This window comes from Musa acuminata, chromosome BXJ2-9 (genome assembly GCF_036884655.1).
Source record: "Musa acuminata AAA Group cultivar baxijiao chromosome BXJ2-9, Cavendish_Baxijiao_AAA, whole genome shotgun sequence".
NCBI lineage: Eukaryota > Viridiplantae > Streptophyta > Magnoliopsida > Zingiberales > Musaceae > Musa > Musa acuminata.
In genome coordinates, this window is record NC_088346.1 from 1,068,253 (window position 1) to 1,090,336 (window position 22,084).

A 22,084-nucleotide genomic window follows, 5' to 3' on the forward strand; every position below is an offset into this window, starting at 1 on the left:
GCCTCGCAGTGGTCGGAGATCTGGTATCAGAGAGGAGAGGATCGGGAGCAGATCATCCTGTCTGACGCACTGGTCGTATGTTTACGGTGGATGGATACACGTGAGGAGTTTGCTCGTGAAAGACGCAGCGGAAGCCATGAGAGACAGAGACTCCTTAATGGCTATTTCTTATTATTTTGTTTACTAAACATGATCTCTGAATGTAACCAAGAAATTAAACCGGATGGATAGAGAGGTCGGAGTGATCGTAAACGAACCCGACCCGAAGTTAGCGGGTTCGGATTCGGGATATTCCGGTCCGGTTCATTCATGTCGTAAATACTAAATACTTCAACCCACTAACCCGTCTATGTTTTGTTGAGACGGAAGCGTCTGCTTCGTCGGTGGGCCCTCCTCCGTTTATTACCTTGTTTACAGAAATATCGTGACGAGCTTTCCCGCCTTTTGCTATAGGAACCGTGCGCTGTGGCGCACTCACTGCTCCGTCCAATCACAAGGCGGGGGAGGTGACACACAAATGCTATACAATTCGGATGCTAAATGTTTCACTCACGCCCCACTTTTACCCTTTCGTTTCTCCCCTTCCACCCACATAAAGAATAAAGACTATGCATCCACGCTCACGCACGGCCGACCGGCCCGCGCGCTGTACCACCGCTTACTCACCCGCTGGATTGATAGACAGCATCTGTGGCCCCCACTACAAATTTTAGTTCGACGTGGTATCCTCACCTTTCGGTGGCGCATTAGCGGCGCCCCTTCTCCTCCTCCCCCTGAAAACCAAGAAACCCCTCCCAAACTCCAAAACTCCCGCGCTTCCCAAAAGCCTCCTTCCCTCTCTCCGTCTCTCGCTATCAATCGCTGCTCCGCGTAGACACGACGCCCAAGCAAACCCTTCTCTCCTTGTTTCCCTCTTTCCCGCTCTCGATCGCCCGACCATGCCTGCCATGATGCCACCATCTGCTGCTGCTCGAGTTGCAGCCGTCGGCGAAGAGGAGTACGAGCCTTTGCTGGCAGAGAATCCTGATCGGTTCTGCATGTTCCCCATCACTTACCCTTCCATCTGGGAGTTCTACAAGAAGGCGGTGGCCTCCTTCTGGACGGCGGAGGAGGTGGATCTGTCTCCGGACGTCCCCCATTGGCAGCATCGCCTCTCCCACGACGAGCGCCACTTCATCTCCCACGTTCTTGCCTTCTTCGCCGCCTCAGACGGCATCGTCCTTGAGAACCTCGCCTCCCGGTTCATGCGCGACGTCCAGCTCCCCGAGGCTCGCGCCTTCTACGGCTTCCAGATCGCCATCGAGAACATCCACTCTGAGATGTACTCCCTCCTCCTCGACACCTACATCAAGGACCCTGACGAGAAGACCCGTCTCTTCCGAGCCATCGAGACGGTCCCCTCTGTCGCCCGAAAGGCCGACTGGGCCCTGCGCTGGATTGAATCTTCCGGCTCGTTTGCCGAGCGAATTGTCACCTTCGCCTGTGTCGAGGGAATCTTCTTCTCTGGCTCCTTCTGCGCTATCTTTTGGCTCAAGAAGCGCGGTCTCATGCCGGGGCTCACCTTCTCGAACGAGCTTATCTCCCGTGACGAGGGCCTTCATTGCGACTTCGCCTGCCTCCTCTACAGCCTACTCCGCAACAGGCTGTCGGAGGACCGTGTCCGGGCCATCGTTGCCGACGCTGTCGACATCGAGCGGGAGTTTGTTTGTGACGCCCTTCCCGTAGCCCTCGTCGGGATGAACGGCGACCTTATGAGCCAGTACATAGAGTTTGTGGCCGACCGCCTGCTTGAGTCACTGGGTCACGGGAAGATGTTTGGGGTGGTCAACCCCTTCGACTGGATGGAGCTCATCTCGCTGCAGGAGAAGACGAACTTCTTCGAAAAGAGGGTTGGAGATTACCAGAAGGCCTCAGTGATGTCCAGCTTGAATGGAAACGGAGACATCCATGTGTTCAAGCTGGATGAAGATTTCTGAAAATATATCGTCGTCTCGGTGGTTCGACTCTTCTCCTCTTGCAAACTTTCTGATCTTTTTAGATTTAATGTGTTTGATTTGAAATGTTTGCATGCTAGTTATTGTATATATAAAGAATGAACAGCTTCTTCTACTAATGGGTGCGGTTTAATCTTTACTGAATGGCATATGTTTGTGGAAATGCCTAGTAGGTGAGTATTGGTGCTTCGTCTGACGGTTATGTGTTTGAAGAAATGCTCATATGCTTGTTTGTAGATGCCTTGGTAACACTAGTTAGGTGTCATTTGATGGATAATTGATGTTTGAAGATATACTAGGGACTGAAGAAAGAACCTCTGAATTGTTACTGCAGTGAATAATTAAGGTTCTAATATGAGAACTTGAGGTGTTTTGACTAGTCTACAGTGAAGGATATGAATTTGGTAACAAATGAATGGATTCTTTGTCCCACAAAGTAGAGTAAATATTCATTTGTACATGATCCTTATCATATACGAAAGCTGGCTGGTCCATTATAACACCAACAAAAGCTTGTATTAGGTCTCATTGTTGCAGTCCACAAAAGTGAAGGATCACCCCTTCACCTTTGTGGACTGCAACAATATAGTTAAGTGATTTATTATATTCTACTTTTTACAAACCAAGGATGTACCTTCTATAATGATTAGCTTGATAACTGAAATCATACAAAGTAATAATAGGAAAGGGCTTACTTGTGCTTCAAAATCCAGTTCCTTTTTTTTTATCTACCCATGGCTTGTTCTGTAAACACATGAACCACGTTGCAATCTGTTTGGCAACCAGAAAACTTTTCATTTATGTCAATCCAATGTGGAAAATACCACTAAAATGTTGACAGGGACATTTGACTATTTGATGTGCAATTTGCATTGAATTAGATTGTTCCTGGTCTAACCAAACATGATAGTGTGAAATATGGTTGAATATTTCCACATTGTTAAGAAATGGAAAATTTGAATTTAAAGAATGAGTACTGTATGGTCATTTTTTAATTAAATACTGAGAAAAAGTATAGGATCTGAACCTATGAATCTAATACCATAAGACAAATCTTGATTGAATTTTCATAAATATCAAAATATTAATTTATTAGGAAACACTTTCAGATTGGTAAGAATCGAAAAAGAAGGCTGGTGCCAAATACTTGGTGTAACCAATAATTCAAAAGCCTTAGCTTTTTAAGTTGTCCTAGTTCCCAATAACTATCTATGTTAGTTTCAACTAATTTAACTTGTGTATCTAATTAAATTCAATAATTGTACAGATGTCTTAGTATTGAATGTATTGTAGAACTCACTGTTACTCTTTAAAGGTGTAGAAGTTTGTTTTGATAAGTAAAATATGTAAGCATAAAAATTGTTATATGTTATATGTAATGAAGAAAATTTTTATGTTAGGATTGAAAGTAAATAATATTATATTTATTTTTATGATATGTATCTTTTGTTGTTATCTAAAAAGAGATTTTTGTGTGATGTACAAGGATTATTTAAATTGTAATCTCTCAATCATGGTTTATAGAGATTATTTAGACGTGTAACATGTCTTATCTAGTTTATAGAGATTTCGTCTATATTTATAGACCGAGAGTATAAGGTTTATGATAAGTTGTTAGAAGAATAATGTTAAAAAATTTTAGTATAAATATATATATATATATATATATATATATATTTTTTTTTTTTCTATTGATCGATATTTATCATCGAAATAAAAAGAAGAATGATGCTGCCTGCACGTTTGACACTAAACCTGTGCTATGCGTGTCGAATTGTTTCGGTCAAACGGTGGTGCTCATTGATATCCAGTTCAACAGCCCAAGTCCATCACACGAACCCTCTTCTTACTATTCTCCAATGTTGTTTACCAGCACGTGGAGAGGAGAGGAGACAGCGTGTCCAGATCCAGACGACAGCGGCCGAGCCGAGCCGCCTTTGCCGCCCACTCCGCTGCGCTCCCACGTCTTCCGACTGTCACGCAACCCAAACCACTCAATATCATTCTGTCTTCAAAATCAACACAAACACGTTTACGTGTTCTTCTACGCAACCACCAACTCCCCTCCAACACATGTGATGGTAGACCTCTTCAACCTCTTACTAATAAAATCAAGCTCACCGCATCGTTGTGTATGCTACTCCCTTCCCTTAATCTCCTCTCCCAATTGTGTCTCCGATGGGTCCTCTGGTGCTGGTGTCTCAGTTGGCCACCGGCCTGGGCGTGCTGGCCGGGGCGGCCATCGTGAAGTCGGTTGTGGAGAACCGCCCCATGGCGGGAGGGTGGCCGCGGTGTCCATCGTGCAACGGGACGGGCCGCGTCGCGTGCCTGTGCTCGAGGTGGTCAGACGGCGACATCGGATGCCGGTCCTGCGCCGGCTCAGGCATGTTGCTGTGCAGGAGCTGCGGCGGGTCCGGGTCTGGCCGGCCGCTCCCGATTCAAGTTCCCATGCGGTCCGGCCGCTCTCCGTGACAGGAGAGACGTATTTGTATAGATCGAGTAATTCGTGGCCATGAACTGGTGGTGCCTATAATTTTGGATTTCTTTCTCTCTCTTTGACTCGCTGTTGTTCTTGCTATACTGATAAACTTGACAGTATAATTTAATGGAAAATATGCTCAGGTTTTGAGCAAGATAGTGGCTCTTCTCTTTCCTTCCGTGTGTTGATTCTGTGAACAGATGTTTCCGTTGATGACTCTTTTGTAGAATAATACCATCATCTATCTGTGTGTGATGCTTAATGATACGTTTGAGTTGATCTGATGCTCAGGTGATTGTAGCTTTCTCCTCATCAAGTCAGTCTTAGTTGGAATGTTGTTACAAAATTTGGTATACAAATGACTGATACAGACTTCACACTCTTCTCATACATCTTTGCTGCTTTTTCCATTTGAGACAGACATGGGAGAGACTCTGCAATCACCTCTTTGCTGCTTTTTCCATTTGATACAGACTTCACACTCTTCTCATACATCCTGCTTTCTTAAGCACCAAAAATCATAGGTTTGATTAGCAATGGGCATCACGACGAGTTTCGACAAGTTTGAGTTGGTTTTTTGTGCTTCTTCAACATCCAGAAGGCAGATCTACCGACTGTCAAGATAACACAATAGCAGTGAAAAATTATGAGGAAAATGCTTGGAGATGTTTATTCTGGTTTTTGGTGTTCTTTTTGGAATTGATTGAGATGGAGATCTTGAATGCAATTTCTGGTGTTGTTGCAAGGAGAGATCCTTTTTAAGTGAGGATTCTGCTGGTCCACAAGATCCTAGATCTTTTTCTACTCCCACATTTGTTAGTGGCCTTGGTTGATCCATCTTGCCTTTGTGTTAGCCTTCCAATTCCAATCCCCTGTCTCTCTCTGAGGTATGGATTAGCCATACATTCTCTGGATATTTTGATCAAACCAGTGTCCTTCTATGAATCACCTCTCAAGGTTGAACTTCTTCTGCACTGGTCTCTGACCTTTTCATCAGTCACTCGGCCATGGAACTGCTGGAGCTATTGACACTGAATATGCAATATGCTGCAGGGTCAGTGAGCTGCCCCAACACAGCTTTTGAATCCAACTACTACTGGTATTCCTTTTCCGGTGAAATGTTTTTAGTAGATTACCATTTGTGATCTTGTAGTCAAGGATTGGATCCTGTTGTGCCTACCCATTAATTGTTTATGGCTCTCAAGATTAGGTAAAAGAAAAGAGACCACTATAATCAATTTGTCTATGGCTATCACGTTTAGATTTGGATAGATCCTTTCCTAACATCTTCTGGATTAATTATAACCAAATCAAAGTTTGAATCTTGCTTCTACTCTTTATATGGTGTTTATTCACTGTTAATTTGGTATTTACGCATTTGCACTTCCTCTTTGATTTACATATTCACATGTCAAATCTAATCAAACTTGTGTAGTGAATTAAGTTGAATGTTTTATTTATGGACAGACTGGGAAAACATCAAATAACTGAACAAGCATCTGTTTTAGTTGCAATCCAGTAGAACCATTGTCTTAGCCCATTTGAGCCTAAACAAGTATCTGTTCTTGGAAATCTTCATCCAATGTTATGTGCTTCTGATGACTGGCTTGTTTAAACCCTGGTTTATATTTCCTTTTGCAATCAGTATGTGGCATGCATGCATTTCTGTTGGTAGCAAAATATTAGATCTCTTTTTCCTGACTTGCATCAAAGTTGCCAATTCATCTGTTCATGGAATTGATGCTTCCGCAAGCAGTTCTAGTTTCAGACTGATGCATCCCCCTCGATTCCTACACTGCATCTTCGATGCAATGTTCTTCTTGTTGATATGTTTTGTTGTTGTGTTCTTTCTGAAACTAGTGACAGATCTTTCCACATCCAGCACTCCAAGGCTCTCGACCTGTTCTAATCCACAGACAACAATTTGAAGCAACTGGTAAACCGTCCATTGCTGCTTATAATTACATGAGCAGAAAGGTTAAAAGCGTTACAAGCACAGCTCAAGAACACACGGGGATTACAACATCTATCATGACTGCATCGTGTGCTTCTCCAATCCTTGCTCAGTTGGGGGTGAAAGCCTGCAGCATGAAGCAGAGTCAAACATGGAATCATGTACCTACTCATCTTCTCCACAGGAATCCAGTGGAATCTACTCACAGAGAAAACTGTGGCATGGCCGGGGTCGGCAAGGTGCGCGAAGAGGTTGTCGATGGGCCCTGTTCCGGTGTAGATGGCTTGGAACCATGCGCCCATCACGGCCAACATCGCCAGCCTCCCGTTCTTGATCTCCTTGGTCCTCAGCTCCTTCACCTTCTCCGGCGAGCCACTGCCCCAGCCGAGGGGGTCGAACCAGAAGCCGCCGGGGTAGCCGACGTCGGTGCCGGTGAGCTTGTTGTTGGGGAAGATGGGGTCGGTGTTGACGCAGCCGGGCTTGATGATGTCCGCCCACCTCCGCCCCTCGGCCCACCCGATCAAAATGAGCTCGATCACAAACAGGGTGGTGGTGTCCGTGAAGTACTGCAGCTGGCCGGCGGTGTACCACGAGGGGGTGTTGAGGATGCCGATCTTGGTGAGCAGCTCCGGGATGAAGATGCCGGCAGCGCCCAGCATCGCCCACCGGCAGTGGACGATCTCCGCTTGCTGGTTCCATCTCAGGCTCTCAGGATCAGAGCCTGCACGTGTAAAGAAGACCCACTCATTCATCTTTTGTTGCCGTAAGCACCATGACATGGTGGTCTGTAAGGGTTCGACGAGCTCAGACTTACCGAGACCCAAAGGATCGAAGCCAAAATCTCCAGGAAGGCTGCAACTCCAATATGTCAGTTTGGGGAAACGAAGAGGAAGAAGGAGGAGAGTGTCTTCACCTGCCATCAAGCCATGGTGGAGGGGTGCTGCCTGGGAACCAGAGAGGCCTCTCAGGTGCAGCGGCAGCAGACACCGAGAGCTCCCGGCGTGCAGTTTGTGCCCGTGCCGCCCGCTTCCCCTGCCTCAGTTTCCTTCCTCCAAGAAATGATGCCTTGGTTGCAGCAACGGCAGCAGCTCCGTTCTTCCGAGACCTGAAGCAGATCCATAGAAGAACAGCATGAAAGATGTGAACATTTTTGCAGAACATGATGAAGAACTTGCCTGGCGACTGCAGCGACTGCAGAAGAGGAAGCACAGAGCGATGCCATGATGGAAACTCCACTGCCTCTGCTACTGGTGGTAGTGAGAGGAGCGGGACGGGGGGCACCCGTTTAATGCTCGGTCGGCGGTCCGGGCTTATCTTAGCGAGATAGGATGGCGAGCATCTGAGACTGTTAACGGCCGACACGTGGAATAGGGAATCCAAATCAGGATCCTCCATCCGATTGGGCATCATGACTTGTCCGTATCATGGGCTGGGCCCGGCCCGGCCCGGCCCGGCCCAGAAATAAGTGACCTTAGGCAAGCCATCTCTACCTGACACACGTTCTCCATCAAACCCTGCAACCATATCCCAAGCCTTCGTCTTCCTCTCTCTTCCATGTCAAAACATCAACATGTCCTTTTCGATACGATTCAGAAAATAATCTCTTAAGTGTAGACGTAAGACTGCATATATTAGTAGAAATTGATCGCGAAAACATAGTTGCAACGATAGCTTAAATCTTATACTGATGATGGAAATATATTTACGGAAAGCCCCGCCTCCAATCCACCACAACATGTGATATGTTTCTCCCTTTTATCTCCTCGACACCAAAGCATGAGGCCCATGATCTCCACCGCCTTGTTCTTATCCCCTTCCCATCCCAATCTTCTTCTTGTCATCAAAAGAAGGGAAAGCTAAGAAGAAAAGTGGGTGTGGTTAGTTCATCCTTGACTTGGACTCTCATAACTTTTGCTCCTCCAATTCTCCCCACTTGCCTCCTACTTAGCAGTCACGTAATTGTCAAGATACCTTCCACAAAATATCCATCCGCATGACCCCAAAATACCACCTATAGAGATTTCCATGCACTCAAATTATATATAGCTATATGTATTCTCCCATATAGAAAAAAAATCAAGGCATACATCCATCTATTCTCTCTCTCTCTCTCTCTCTAATTTCAATATGATTAATTTAAAACCAAAAACATAATGAAGTTGACCCACTAATTAAGAATTATGAATTTGAAACCTCATATGATAAACTTAAAAGATGTTAATAAGTCTAGTCGATAAGGATATCGACTATTAGTAATAGTATCATGAGATTAAATATTATATTTTTCACTTATTTTTTTCAATATTAAAAATAAATAAATAGATCAAAAGTTATATATAATTTTTTTTCTATTTTGGTGTTTTCAAGTACTTCTCATTACTTGTATTTTATAAATAAAAAATATTATTTTTAGTACATCCGATCAAACTAATACATGTAACTCATTATATTAAGCACAAACATATTTCCTGTCATTTGAAGAATAGAAAATTTATCGACCAAAGAAATCGGCATGGAATTAATAGCAAATGCCTCCAATATGATGATCATGATTTTTTATTTTTATTTTATTCAATTTATTGTTTCTGAATTTTTTTTTGCAAAAAAAAAAAAGCAGAAACATGCATTTCCAATAAAAGTTAAAATGAAATAAATGAATAATTAATTAATAACAAAAAGAAAAAAGGATTTCATACACTACATTCAGTAAATAATCTTCCAATTCCCAAATATTCATCCAAACTCTTCTTCCAGTGATCAAAAAAACAAAAAAAAGGGAAATGGTAAATCAAATGTGGTGCAAAGTTTGAGACACAAGCCATGTTTCAATGCTGCGTCCTCCTTCACCGATCACCAGCGTTATAGCACCATATATGTATGTATGTATGTATAGAATAGAAGAGAATGCAATGCATGGCCCGTAACTTGGGACTTACGACAAGGAGGAGGAGACGACGGAGCACTGGATCACGTGCCTGCACTCACGTCCATGCAGGGAACAGGTCAAGTGCGTCAAGCAACATCCCTCCTCTCTCTCTCTCTCTCTCTCCCTTCGCCCATTCCCACACCTCCGTTTGCAGTCCTCGCAATGCTTTTAATCTTCTCGAAGATGGTAAACTATTGAATCTTTCCTTCGATCAGTAGATTATGGGATCACAAGGAAGGAAGGAAGGAAGGAAGGAATGAAACGAGGGATCCATGGCCATTAATTACTACTGTAGAATCCCGATGCAGCTTTTACCTCATCTTGCGCTCTCTCCTGTGCCTATCTACGCCGCACGTTACCTGCAAAGATGGCTGAGCGGCACTCAAAGAAGCTTCGATAACACCAGCCAACAAGGAATGAATAATACATGGTTCGGACCGACGGACCGGCGTTAGGTTTTCCGTGAAGACCGTTGACCCCTGCGGGGTCTCCCCATGTGAGATGCCGCCACGTTGACGGACGAAACACGTGTGCGGCCCGAACTGAAGCCGTGGCGCCGCCGCTGACGTCGACAAACGTAGCGGCTGTCGGCGGGCATACCGACACGTGAAATCCGAATACAGCACTGATGATATTTATAATTATTATTAGAACGATATTATTAATACACCAAACAAAACACCCTTATGACTGAAATAATAATCCGACGACTCCTGTCTTTATTTATTTTATAGTATGTGATTTCTCCTCTGACATATGTTGATGTGATCACGAAAAAGAAAATTATTTTTCAATAATCTTTTCACAAAATAATTACCAGACTGACTTTGCCTATAAATTCCAGTTTGGTGTCAATTTCTTGAAATGATTTAAGATATAAATCAATTTTCTTAATCAACTCATTCCAATTTCACATATTTTCAGCACCTAATTTTAGTATCCAATCATTTAATTAATAGAGCATTACCTTATCCAATAAATATGCCATTGGTGCGTGTAAATCTCTCTACCATCCATTTCGCAAAAGAAACGTAGCATCCCAAATATCTTCCTCTAGTGGGGGCAGATAGGAATAAATATCTATGTATACATGGAATTGGGATAGCTTATGGACTTTGGGAAGTGGAAGCCAGGAGTATGAGAACAGAAACAACACAAAGGAAGAAGGCGAGAGAGCATGCAATGATGGGGACGGATGGAGAATCGAACATAGAGAAAGAAAATGATGCATGTCTGTGGCTCGACCGAGCATTAGTGACAACATTATTCTCTCGTTTAGATGAGACTAAGCTACAGTCCCACCTTCTGCTTGAAGAAATTAAAACCTGTTTGTTTAGTCAACCTTGCAGTGGAGAATAGGTTTGACTACAAAGAACAATTAGCCTCCTTGATTTTTGTTGTTTTGGTTTCTCTTGTGAGAGATGAGCTTATTGAAAGTTCATATTTGAAAGTTGATTACACAGAGCCATGCATAACAAGCAATCAAATCTTGCATCAACAATCACATATTGGATCTTAGAGAAATAACAATGTAAGGGAAAGATTTCATATATTAAGCCACAATCATAGTTTCTCAATATTTCATGATTTGATATAAATGTGTTATTTGTATTATAGTAGCCTTCCCTTGACATATATATATGTTTCATGCAGCACCAACACATTGGTGAACTCTAGGCAATACAATTATCTCTCAGCAAAGGGATTGGTAATTAAGAGTTATTGGATGCATTGTCTTGTGGAAGATCTACAAGAGTGATGGCACATTATCCAGCTAGTAAAATAGTACATGGATATAAAATTATGGTGCTACTTTCCTTATCTTCCACCATTAGGAGTAAATACAACTTTAAATTTCAATAAAAAATTATTTTGATTATTCCTAAAATATGACTTACTAATCACTTAAAACATCTGTTTTCTTTTTGTGACACATTTTTTTTTGTATTTATTCAGTCATTGTTAATTATTGAGTTGAAGTTGGATTAAGCTGTCATTCTCTCCACCAAACAAATGGTCTGCAGATGATAGATAAACACACTCCCCCAATAAGAGTGCAAGAAGCTCCTCCCTCATCTGTCTCTTCTTCCCAAACATATATCCACTCCCACAAAATAAATCCAACATTTACCACCTTTCCCACAAAATAAAGATTATTGGAATGCAGGCTCACATTTATTTGCTGTAATGTTTGTCCAAATCTCTTTCATCATCATTATGATCCATCCTAAAAGGCTTGCTTTAATTGAGAATCTTGGATGAAATGTGATCATGGAGTAATTTGCTATCCAAAATAGCCATGTATGTTTTGGAGGAAAAGAAGAATTGAAAGAAGAAGAAGAAGAAGAAGAAGAAGAAGAAGAAGAAGAAGAGTGAAAGGCAAAAGGAAAGGGGACAAGCATCGAAGGGATATGATAAAGAGTTGCATGGGAGCATTCGAAGCTTCGAGGCTTGAGGTTGAAGCATGCTCCCGGGGAAGCAACCGAAGCGACCGGTCAACGCCATTTGACCGTGAGCTGCACGTGATTCCCACCATTTCCCAGTGGCAAAACCGTCATTTCAAACCCAGTCCAAGTATTTGGTCTCCCTTCTTCTCTGCTATATATATACGGATGGCAGCCTTATCTCGCTGCATCCATCCATCCATCCATCCGTCCCCCCGACCTTGCCTTCGCCTCTGCCTCTGCCTCTGCTCTCGTCGTCGCGCACGGAGAAGGATTTGTGAGACTCATGCGGACGAGACGGGGCTTCTGCTACCGCATGCCGCAGAGCGAGCGCCAGTGGAGGGCGGTGGAGGAGGAGGAGAGGAGTCGGAAGAGGCGGCGACGGCTCCCTGCAGGAGGAGGAGGAGCGGACTCTGGCGGCCAGAAGATGGCCACGGAGGGCGTCGCTGAGGACGTGCCCGACTTGTTTGATGGCCTCCCCGACGACCTTGTCGTTTCCATCCTCAGCAAAGTCAGCGCCTCTGCGGCTTCCCCCTCCGATCTCATCAGTATCATGATAACGTACTGTTCTTACTTTTTTTTTTTGAGTTGGATATTCGGCTCGTTTGTTTTGATTTTTGTGATAAAAATCTGGTTTTTTTGGGGGGTTGGTTTTGATAGTTGTAAGAGGCTGAAGGGATTGGGCTCGAATCCCCTGGTGCTGGCCAAGGCGTCGGCGCAATCGCTGGCGGTTAGAGCGAAGAACTGGTCGGAATCGGCGCACAGGTTCTTGAAGCGGTGCGCCGATGCTGGGAATCTGGAAGCTTGCTACATCCTGGGCATGGTAGGCGCCGTCTCCCTGTTCTGTTCTTGCCATAAAGGAGGGATTTTGAGAGGGATTAGAGGAGACAGATCTCATCCTGCGCTGCGATTTGGTCGTGCAGATTCGGTTCTACTGCCTGCAGAACCGAGGGAGCGGCGCGTCGCTGATGGCGCGGTCGGCGATGGGCTCCCACGCTGCCGCGCTGTACTCCCTGGCGGTGATCCAGTTCAACGGCAGCGGGGGCGACAAGGGCGACAAGGACCTGCACGCAGGGGTTGCCCTGTGCGCCCGCGCGGCCTTCCTTGGCCACGTCGACGCGCTCCGGGAGCTCGGCCACTGCCTCCAGGACGGCTACGGCGTGCGCCGGAACGTCGCCGAGGGCCGCCGCTTCCTCGTCCAGGCCAACGCGCGAGAGCTCGCCGCCGTCCTCAACTCTTCCTCCCTCTCCGCCGCGTGGCGGCAGCACCACCACCTTCACCGCCACGCCCTGGCCTCCGGCTGCTCCCTCCTGAGCGACTTCGGCTGCAACGTACCGGCGCCGGAGGTCCACCCGGCGAACCGGTTCATGGTGGAATGGTTCGCGGCGCGGGGCGCCAGCGGCACGGGGGAGGAGGGACTGAGGCTCTGCTCCCATGGCGGGTGCGGGCGGCAGGAGACACGGCGGCACGAGTTCCGGCGCTGCTCCGTCTGCGGCGCCGTCAACTACTGCTCCAGGGCGTGCCAGGCGCTCCACTGGAAGCTGGCGCACAAGGCCGACTGCGCTCCCATGGATCGGTGGCTCGACGCTGCCGCCGGCGCAGCTCCACCGGAGCCTGCCGGTGGTGAGTTGGCATTTAATTGAGACGACACAGGAGCTTTGTGAGGTCGGCCTTTTCTTTTTCTCCTTTTTTTTTTTTTTTGTTCTTTCTTCGTTGTCTTTTTTTTTTTGGTATTTTCCTGTTTTTGTACATAAGGCAAAAAAACAAAACAAAACAAAAAAAAAAGTTTATGTGTTCATCCTTTTTTGAACTTCAATAGAGGAAAAATAGTTACAAAACGTACATTTCTTCATCTTTTCGATAAATCTAAAAACGTTTTCTAGCATGGAGTGTGATGCAAAAAACATAAAAGCTAAATGTTGTAATTATTTTACGTGGGGATGGATAGCGAGAAGAGAAATGAAATGGCTGGGTATCAATCATTATTAGAAATGTTTATCATATTACCTAAGGGTGGTTTAAATACATTAGATAATATTATTGTAGTATATATCATCGATAATTTTAATGTTTTTATATTACCATAACGCAGCGGTAAATTAATTGTTATATATATATTTATATCAAAATATACTATGGTTGTGGACATGATTTAATTGTTACCAAAGTAGGTAAAAGAAGAATTAATTTGACACCTCAAATGGATATGGCATTGGAGTAGGCCCCAATGTCTCTCAATAGAAGCGAAAGTAGAGAAGCCAAGAAAGAAGGTGGCGTGCGTGACTTGTGACCAGCTTTTCTTAGATACACAACATACATACACATATCATGATGATGATGCATGCTTTGGGTGATGTTTCTCGCGAGGAAGCCCTTTTTTACTCACACGAGGTGGACCAGGTTAACTCACCTTTGCGTTGGGGTTAAGCTTGTGAGCCTGTCGCCGGCCGGAATAAAGTGCTCTCTCTGTCTCTCTCTCTCTCTCTCTCTCTCGTTTTTACTGTGACGACTGATATGTACAAGTGACGGTACAAGGAATCCAAGGATATAACTTTTTCCCCCGTCTCTTCTCCCGTTTATTCTTTATTGTTTACTAAAGAAGAACAGTAATGTTACTCTTAATATATATATTGGATGATTCAGTCAACCTAGATAGTCATTAACATTACACTTATGCTTAGGATGAAAATTCCATGTGCTATTGCTACGTCTAAGATGGCTTAATCTGTAGCTTACCCATTGATTAAGCTAAGTTTTGCAAAAGTAGCAACTAGTGCTTGTTAATTTCCAGCGTAGGTGGCATGTAAACTGATCACTTGAACATTACTTTTATGTTGAGAAGCCCTTGTCATTTGCTGACTGCTTTATCAGGTCGTCTGACTTGATCTTATCATGCCAAAACTTCCTCTCTCTCTCTCTCTGGTAATCCAACTACAACTTGTACTTGTACGCCTGATGAACACGGATTAATTTAAATGTTTCTTCGCCACTTCCTGATGAAGAAGATTAGGTATATGGCGTTGTCTTCATGTCAAATCACACTTACAAGAAGATTAGTGTTCATCGTCATGATAGAAGATGATGTCTTCTCACAGTAGCTTTCCCATAACCCCTCGAGACAAGAGAAACCTAATGGATCAAATCGGTGGGTTAGAATCGATCACCTGCAACGTCGACTCCCCACTGATTGGAACGGGAAGCAGGTTTCCAGAGCTCTGGTGGGGCAGCATGTCTACCAAGGCTTAGGGACATGTGGCAAGGAGCGCAAGATAGTTGAGCTTAGCTTAGAGGTAAGGTAGCCCCGCCCCGCCCCTCCCCACCTCCCCTTTTCACCGAGTCCCTTGGCCTTGTCCACGTACCGCTGCTCCTTCAACCCTAAGGGATAAGGCCCGCGCGTCGTTGGTAGGGCACAGAGGGCAGCAGCTGTTCCATGTCACGTGCATGGATGCGTGGAAGATAATGCGACGAGAAAGGGTGGAAGGAGCAGTACTGTTTCGTGGTGTTGTGTTACTCGTATTATTTATTATGTGCTTTGCTTTCGTGCTGTGCCATCTTTTTCCTGTCCCGGGTTTGGGACTCGGGTTGGGGTGCCTCCATCTGTTGCCACACGTGCCACCCCCAGAGACGCGTGTGGACATGCAGGCAGGGTGTCGTGGCCACAACATTTCGTGTTCATTTGATCGGGATATGCTCCTCCCCTCCATTGTTATGGATTATCTAATATGTATATCTATCATTTATTATTAATCGTATGTTGTTCTCTGACGTCGTCGATTAAGGATCGATCGAGAAGATATATTCGAGAAGTCGAATCGAGTGGATTTTCATACATGCAAAAAAGAAAAGAAAAAAAAATGAGAGTGAATTATTTATAGTTGAGGTAATAGGATTATTCTCGAGGATGATTGATATTAAAGAATGTAAAGTATAATCCTTAATTAACATTAATCATAATTAAAAGTGATTGATGGAGTAGAGATATCCTGGCCGCACACTTGGTTGTCCAACTCCCATTGGCTGATCGAGTTGCAGCCCGAGTCGAACCTTGGGAGCCTTATGGTGATGAAGCCGATGCAGTAGAACATGTCTGGGGATTCTCCCAGCAGCTGCACGGATGAAGTGATCGATCCCTTCATTCTCATTCCATATTCCATATCATGTTCCCTCTGCTCCACATTCTGTGCCAAAACCTTCGAGTGGAAGGAATGCTGTTAGCTTCAGAGTCAAGCATCGGCATGCATCGGGATTCGGATGGCGGAAACAAGAAGACGAAGAGGAAGAAGAAGAAGAAGAAGAGAACTGTGGAGACAAGGGCATGCAGGAACAAATAGGGATTGGGGGAGATGAGACGTTGCTTCACGTATATGGCTTCTTGTTCCCTTCCCTTCTTCGTTAGGTGCGTGATCGCACGTGGTGCGTGGCTCCAAAGGTGGACGTTACGTGCATGGGAAGCAGACGACTACGTGCATGGAAAGCAGACGACGTCGTGCGTCGTCGTCTCTCGCCAACCAGTCCACCATGCATGGGTTGGTGTGGCCAACAGTGATGACCGCTTGCCGTGGCCGTGTCCTTCACTTCATCCTCCTCCGGTGGTACTCAACGCAGATTATTGACCTGAGGAAGTGATGATCCAATCTTCTTGATAACTCTGATCGAAGTCAATCCATACATATCCATATCTAGTAATTCAAATCTCAATAGAAAGATTTGATCTCAGGTCATGACATCAATCTGCTTACATCTCCGCTCACCATCATTCAGCAATGCATGGAGTTTGTCTCATTATTTAATCAGACGACAAACTCGACCTCTATCCAAACCAATCGTGTGGTGTTGTTACGATCTTTGCTAAAGGAACATTATCCAAACATCATTCTTGTGCTTAAGAACAATCTTCTCTTGAAATAAGGTGGTACTCGATAGGGAATAACACAGCATATCAGTTCGATCTCAAAGTAATGATGATCTCTTAATAGGTCATCGATTAATATCCATCTACGATTTTGTGAAACTTGTAGTACCAATGAAAGAAGAACATATACTCGTCAATCACGGAGAACACACACACACACACACACACACACACACATATATATGCTCGAATTATCACATGCTCGATGAGCATCATTCAATATACATGTAATGCTTGGGATTAGGAATTACGTCAAGTAAACATTTATTTAACGTCTTTAGTGTTTAACAAAAGGTTTGGAAATGGTGAAGATGTTGCTTGACACTTTAGTTTGCTACCTGCATGGATGCCGGTGTGCTGTTCTCATGGTAGTCACCTCCTTCGCATCCACGTCTCTCGGTCCACATGCAAACCATAAACTATATCACGCTCTGCATGCCCGAGAAGAGCAGAGGCACGGTTGAAGCCAACAGGCATCATGTCTGAGACCATCCCTTCCTTGTGTTGTGTTGATTCAGTACTCCTTTTAAATGATCCGTCAGATGTTCTGAGGGAGGAGGAGGTACATGGTGGGAGACAACAGATGGCATGAGTTCATGATACCATGTGATGAAAACATCATTCAGATGATATGCAAGCATTGCTTGCTCTGAGGGAATCAAAGTAATCAGTTTAAGACAAAAGGCATGGAAGCTAGAGTTGCATTGCTGATGTTATGATGGAGTAGAAGAACACAATAAAAGCATGGAAATCATTCCACTCAACCTTCATAATTCATCTTTTAGCAACAAAGCAACATCGAGATTAAAAGGTCTGTCCTCCTTTTTACCTGGAAGCTTACTCGTTAAGCATCAGCTTCTCATCCTTGTTGGGGACATTGAGGTCGGTTGGTGGCCATCCATGCACACAATCATTATGGTAACATGAGAGCAAGCCAAGTCAGGCTAGGCTAGGGTTTTCTTGTCCTTCGAAGTCAATGCAATCCAGATTTGAAAGTCTTACTTACCTGTTGACTTCTCTTGCAAGAAGAGTGAGTAGGAGATGCACATGAGCAGATTCATCATCGCTGCAACAAATGGTAGGTCTGCCACCTGCAGTTATCTTATGTGCTGCTTAGCTTGAGGTTTGGAGAGTCAGCATCTGAAACCTTGATCTTCAACTTGCATGTACATGATATTAGGCTCATGTATTTCTAACATCATGTGAAGCACACTCATAATCCAAATGGAAGCAAGCCTTCAAGCATACTTGCCAAAGCATATGCTGTACCTTTGACCAAAATCAATCGTGAAGATTAATTTTGAAGTAAGTAGAGACATGGTGGTGATTTGAAGCACTAGATAGGGAGTCAATCCATCTTTGTTCACATCAAAACTAGGTCCCACAATTAGGTGGGGAACCCACTAAGGTTTTGCTTCCGAGCACAACATGACACATGGATTGGGTTGTGGCGGCTGCTCGGTTTGTAATGCCAACAAAAGAGGATCGAATACATAAAAGCCGAGACTTATGCAACAAGATGTGCTAAACCTAACAAGTATAGTCCTCATCGAACACAAGAGCTAGTAAACTGAAGGCCACCTTAGATCTCTCTGTCTTGTTACTGTCTGAAAGATTACCACACACTCAAAGACAAACTTGAGAGTGCTGCTTTAAGCATACAGTGGCAAGAAATTGGACGGTCAACCTGTAGAATTCCAAAGGGAACTCGAGTATCAAAATGTTGCCGACAAACTAAAAATCCTAAAAGGTGAAAAGAATTTACGTTAAGAAAATGGCGAAAAGAAGAAGAGAAGAACCGGCAAACTTCACGCAAGAAAACAGCCAGCGTAGTCACAAAAGAAGAATGAATATATGATGGCATGTCTTCGGTCCTCATCACATCATCCGTCAAAAGCTCCCTCATCACTTCAAAACTTCCTATGAAGCAATTCACATATCTTTCCGATTAAAGAAGACAACAAACCACAATCAAAAGAATAAAGATGAGGCTGCGATGAAGTCAATGCAGACACTAACATTAAATTCCATGTAGGAGGCATTTCTTTCTAGCAAGTCGAATATACCAAAAACCAGCAGCAGATTGGCTGAAGCTTCATCTGACAAACAATCACTATGCACCAAGGATTTCAACAGGATAACTCTTGGGTAATAAAGCATTGGCGCTTTCCTTGCTTATATCCATGTATATACATAGCTTATGCTCACAAGAAGGTATACAAATGTAACACAAAAACGAAGCTTTCCAAGTCTGACTCATCAAGTAACATTTGCATTATGTTTGAAACAAGATATGTGTGCCTTACTTATGAACTAGTAAACTAAGCAATGACTGGAATAACTTGATTCGTAAATCATAGCTACCAGCTGATACAAGAACACAAGGTTTTAGACAACTAGATATACCAATCTCCACATCTTCATGTTGATTAGATCTGGTATTTGGTTCAAACAACTTACACAGTCTAAATTCTTGGTTTGATCAAGCTCAATGTCAATTCTAGACGAACAAACCTACCTCTCCCATTTAATATATTCCATAGATAATTGTGGCTCATTCAGCTAGTAAATGACTCCCAGAACAAAGGAGATTGTTGATTGTACGAGGCAATTTTCTTTCAAGTAGCTCATGGCCATGACAGAATCCGTTTTGACTCCACAAAATGTCAAAAGGTTTCATGTACAGAAATTTCGCACTACAAGAAAATAGACTTTGGTCTATTTGATTGTGCTGACACAGAACTCATGCTTTGCCAACATGGACTGTATGGCATAGAATTCCTGCACTTAAACATATGCCTCATGACAATGCAACTGAAATCCTGATTCAACGATAAAAACACTGTTATTTGATTCAAGAGATGAGGAGATTTCCCCTTTTTGCCAATCCTAGATGTTACTGACCATACATTGTCGCAGTTTGTTTCCCTGATTAACAGTAATCGATCAATTTAGTCAAATCTAAACAAAGATGACTATAAATTTACTGACCACGGTAAGGTTCATTTTGCATAGGTTTCACCATTTACTGATAAATCAAAGGCGACAATCGATATCTGCTACGACCATATGTTAGCTGCTTCTTCAAATATGACTATAAATTCCTCATGGACTCAAACCTTGAAAAAGTAGGAAAAGGCATCATCTGAGGCATCCCACTTAAGTGGTCGCCAATTGGAAAAGACAATTTCACTTTATTAAAGCAAGAAGCCAAAAGAAAGAATTCACATTATCTTCAGCTCAACGGTGATCATTTACCAAAGAATTACTGCCATGTTACAAGTTGCATCAAATATTACCCGATGGTCTTTCCTCTCTTTTCCTCTGCAGGGGGGCTTTGGATATGTGCTGCTGACAACCCTCTCATGCCTCAAACCATTGCACTGTCTCCAGCCTTAGCAAGGCGGAGGAGCTATCCCTCACCAATCTCCTCATTCGCTTTGACTCACTATGCCTTGAAAATTTTGTCCAAGGAACTGCTCCGTTCCTTGGTATCTTCGTGGTTTACTAAGACAAATTTCCAATCTCTGTAGTAAGCTAAGTTTCAGCATGTGTCGCTGTCAGAGCAGCAAATTTTGGGAGATTCTGTTCATCTCCATTTTTTGGTGGCTGGCTGGTTTTGTTCAGAACGCTTAAGCTTTTATAAAGTTACATCTTTATTTCAAAAAAAAAAAAAAAGTTACAATTACATGCTATGTAGTACACTAATTATGTTAGGTAAAATATTTTGATTGTGCTAAATCAATAAGTTTACATGTAAATATCAAAAACAATAGCAGCACAAGGCATGAAACACATGGAATTGTAAAATTAAATTTGACGGAGAAATAATTATTGATTTCTAAATATCACTCTTTTTTTTTGTATTTCTAAATATTGTTCGTCTATGATAGAATTATTATTTCTTTACGACTTGAGGGTTCGAATTATAAAAATAAATTTTTTTTAATATTTAAGGATATGATTGTGTTTATTAATCCTTCATGACTTTTGTATTAGTGAGAGATATATATTTTTTAATTTTTAATTTATAATAATAAAGTGAAGATGGGCATGCAATCTTAGTAACTTATAATAATCCGATAAAATCTTTACAAATTAAATTAATCAAATGAGCATGTGATGGCCCAAGTAGATTCTGATGGGGGAGAATCTTTCTAGATGGTCAACGCGACAGCCGTAGGTGGTCGGCGTCAGTGTGAGTCATCGCCTATGGGAAACGCAACGTCGCTTGCTGCCCTTTCCTCTTCCCCTGTGCGAGCAACGCATGCTTCTGTCGTCTTTGCCCGTATAACATGATCACACTTCTTCCGTTCTGTACGACTTCAGTGACTTACATAGAATCTTACAATAATAGTACTAACAACAATATCACTAAAAATAATTTAGAAGATAACGAAATGACGTTGCCTTCATGTGCTCTCACATGCATGGTTACGATACATACACAGCTCGTGGGGCACGCTGTAGCCACCGTTTGCAAGTACAGTACCAACCTCACTGCACTAGTAATAAATAGTATTATAATTCCCAACACACCCACGCAAACCATTTCGGTGAATTTTATACATCACCCGATTTCCAAAAGATGTCAATCGTGAAGGGAAAAAAGGAGTGCAGTAGACTTTCTTCGGTCTCCTTCAACCAAATATGAAACGGTTGATGATGCCATTATGACCGTCCATTTCCGTCTCAGGTTCTTTTTCGATAGACTAAACAAAGCTATGTCAAAATTTCAACCACATACAACAAAATAAATAATATATATTATGGAATCATCCATGGCAATCATTATTTGTTGATAATGTTGATCAATTATCATCCTTAATTTTCACAATTACAAACTTTCATCGCTATACACCGATGCAATGTAGATACATAGCATCGACATTTGTATCATCCTCATCCTTCTTTCCTTTTGTCTCACTTTTATTGTCGCTCTTCTTCCTTTTTATATTTATCTATTTTCTGTTTCGTTTCCTTGGTCTCTCGTCTTTCTTTCCTCTTTCATTATTTTGCATTTATATTTGTGTCGATGCAGATGTCGAGTGGCCATTTCATCATTAAAATTATTTTTTTATTCATCATTTTTATATCATTCCTACACTTGCTATCACATGCTATATCTTTCATTAGTAAAATCGATAACATTAGGGTAAATAAAATTAATTATTTCATTTTTTATAACTATACGGATTATCTGTATTCAGTTTAATTGAAAAGCTATGACTTTGTGTCCAAATATATATTATTTATAAATAATTAATTACCACCACCATCCATTTAACAGCATATTCTTCTAAATTTAGCTTAATAACTAATTTTTTATTTTTCAATAACATATCTACATGTATTTTGGAAACCTTAAATGATAA

The 22,084-nt window shown here is 42.9% G+C and overlaps 4 protein-coding genes across 5 annotated transcripts; 3 read left to right on the forward strand and 1 right to left on the reverse strand.

The window, feature by feature from the left end:
- Positions 1 to 633: 633 nt before the first annotated feature.
- Positions 634 to 2,140, forward strand: LOC135622294 (ribonucleoside-diphosphate reductase small chain-like). The gene has a single exon (XM_065124027.1). It carries the CDS (start codon positions 939 to 941, stop codon positions 1,974 to 1,976), a length of 1,038 nt encoding a protein of 345 aa, XP_064980099.1. The 5' UTR covers positions 634 to 938; the 3' UTR covers positions 1,977 to 2,140.
- Positions 2,141 to 4,083: 1,943 nt separating this feature from the next.
- Positions 4,084 to 4,647, forward strand: LOC135622297 (uncharacterized). Its single transcript, XM_065124031.1, has one exon. The coding sequence runs from the start codon at positions 4,173 to 4,175 to the stop codon at positions 4,464 to 4,466; it is 294 nt and encodes a 97-aa protein (XP_064980103.1). The 5' UTR covers positions 4,084 to 4,172; the 3' UTR covers positions 4,467 to 4,647.
- Positions 4,648 to 6,396: 1,749 nt separating this feature from the next.
- On the reverse strand, positions 6,397 to 7,762 carry LOC135622296 (chlorophyll a-b binding protein 7, chloroplastic-like). 2 transcript variants are annotated; one of them, XM_065124030.1, is made up of 5 exons: positions 7,603 to 7,762; positions 7,341 to 7,532; positions 7,242 to 7,279; positions 6,634 to 7,148; positions 6,397 to 6,554 (listed from the first exon to the last, which is right to left on the reverse strand). In XM_065124030.1, the coding sequence occupies exons 1-5, from the start codon at positions 7,647 to 7,649 to the stop codon at positions 6,537 to 6,539; spliced, it is 810 nt and encodes a 269-aa protein (XP_064980102.1). In that variant the 5' UTR covers positions 7,650 to 7,762; the 3' UTR covers positions 6,397 to 6,536. The 2 variants fall into 2 exon arrangements, with proteins under 2 accessions (XP_064980102.1, XP_064980101.1); XM_065124029.1 differs by having other exon boundaries at positions 6,634 to 7,279.
- Positions 7,763 to 11,995: 4,233 nt separating this feature from the next.
- Positions 11,996 to 13,624, forward strand: LOC135621861 (F-box protein At1g67340-like). The gene is made up of 3 exons (XM_065123466.1): positions 11,996 to 12,358; positions 12,458 to 12,620; positions 12,721 to 13,624. Exons 1-3 carry the CDS (start codon positions 12,084 to 12,086, stop codon positions 13,438 to 13,440), a joined length of 1,158 nt encoding a protein of 385 aa, XP_064979538.1. The 5' UTR covers positions 11,996 to 12,083; the 3' UTR covers positions 13,441 to 13,624.
- The last annotated feature ends 8,460 nt before the right edge of the window (positions 13,625 to 22,084 follow it).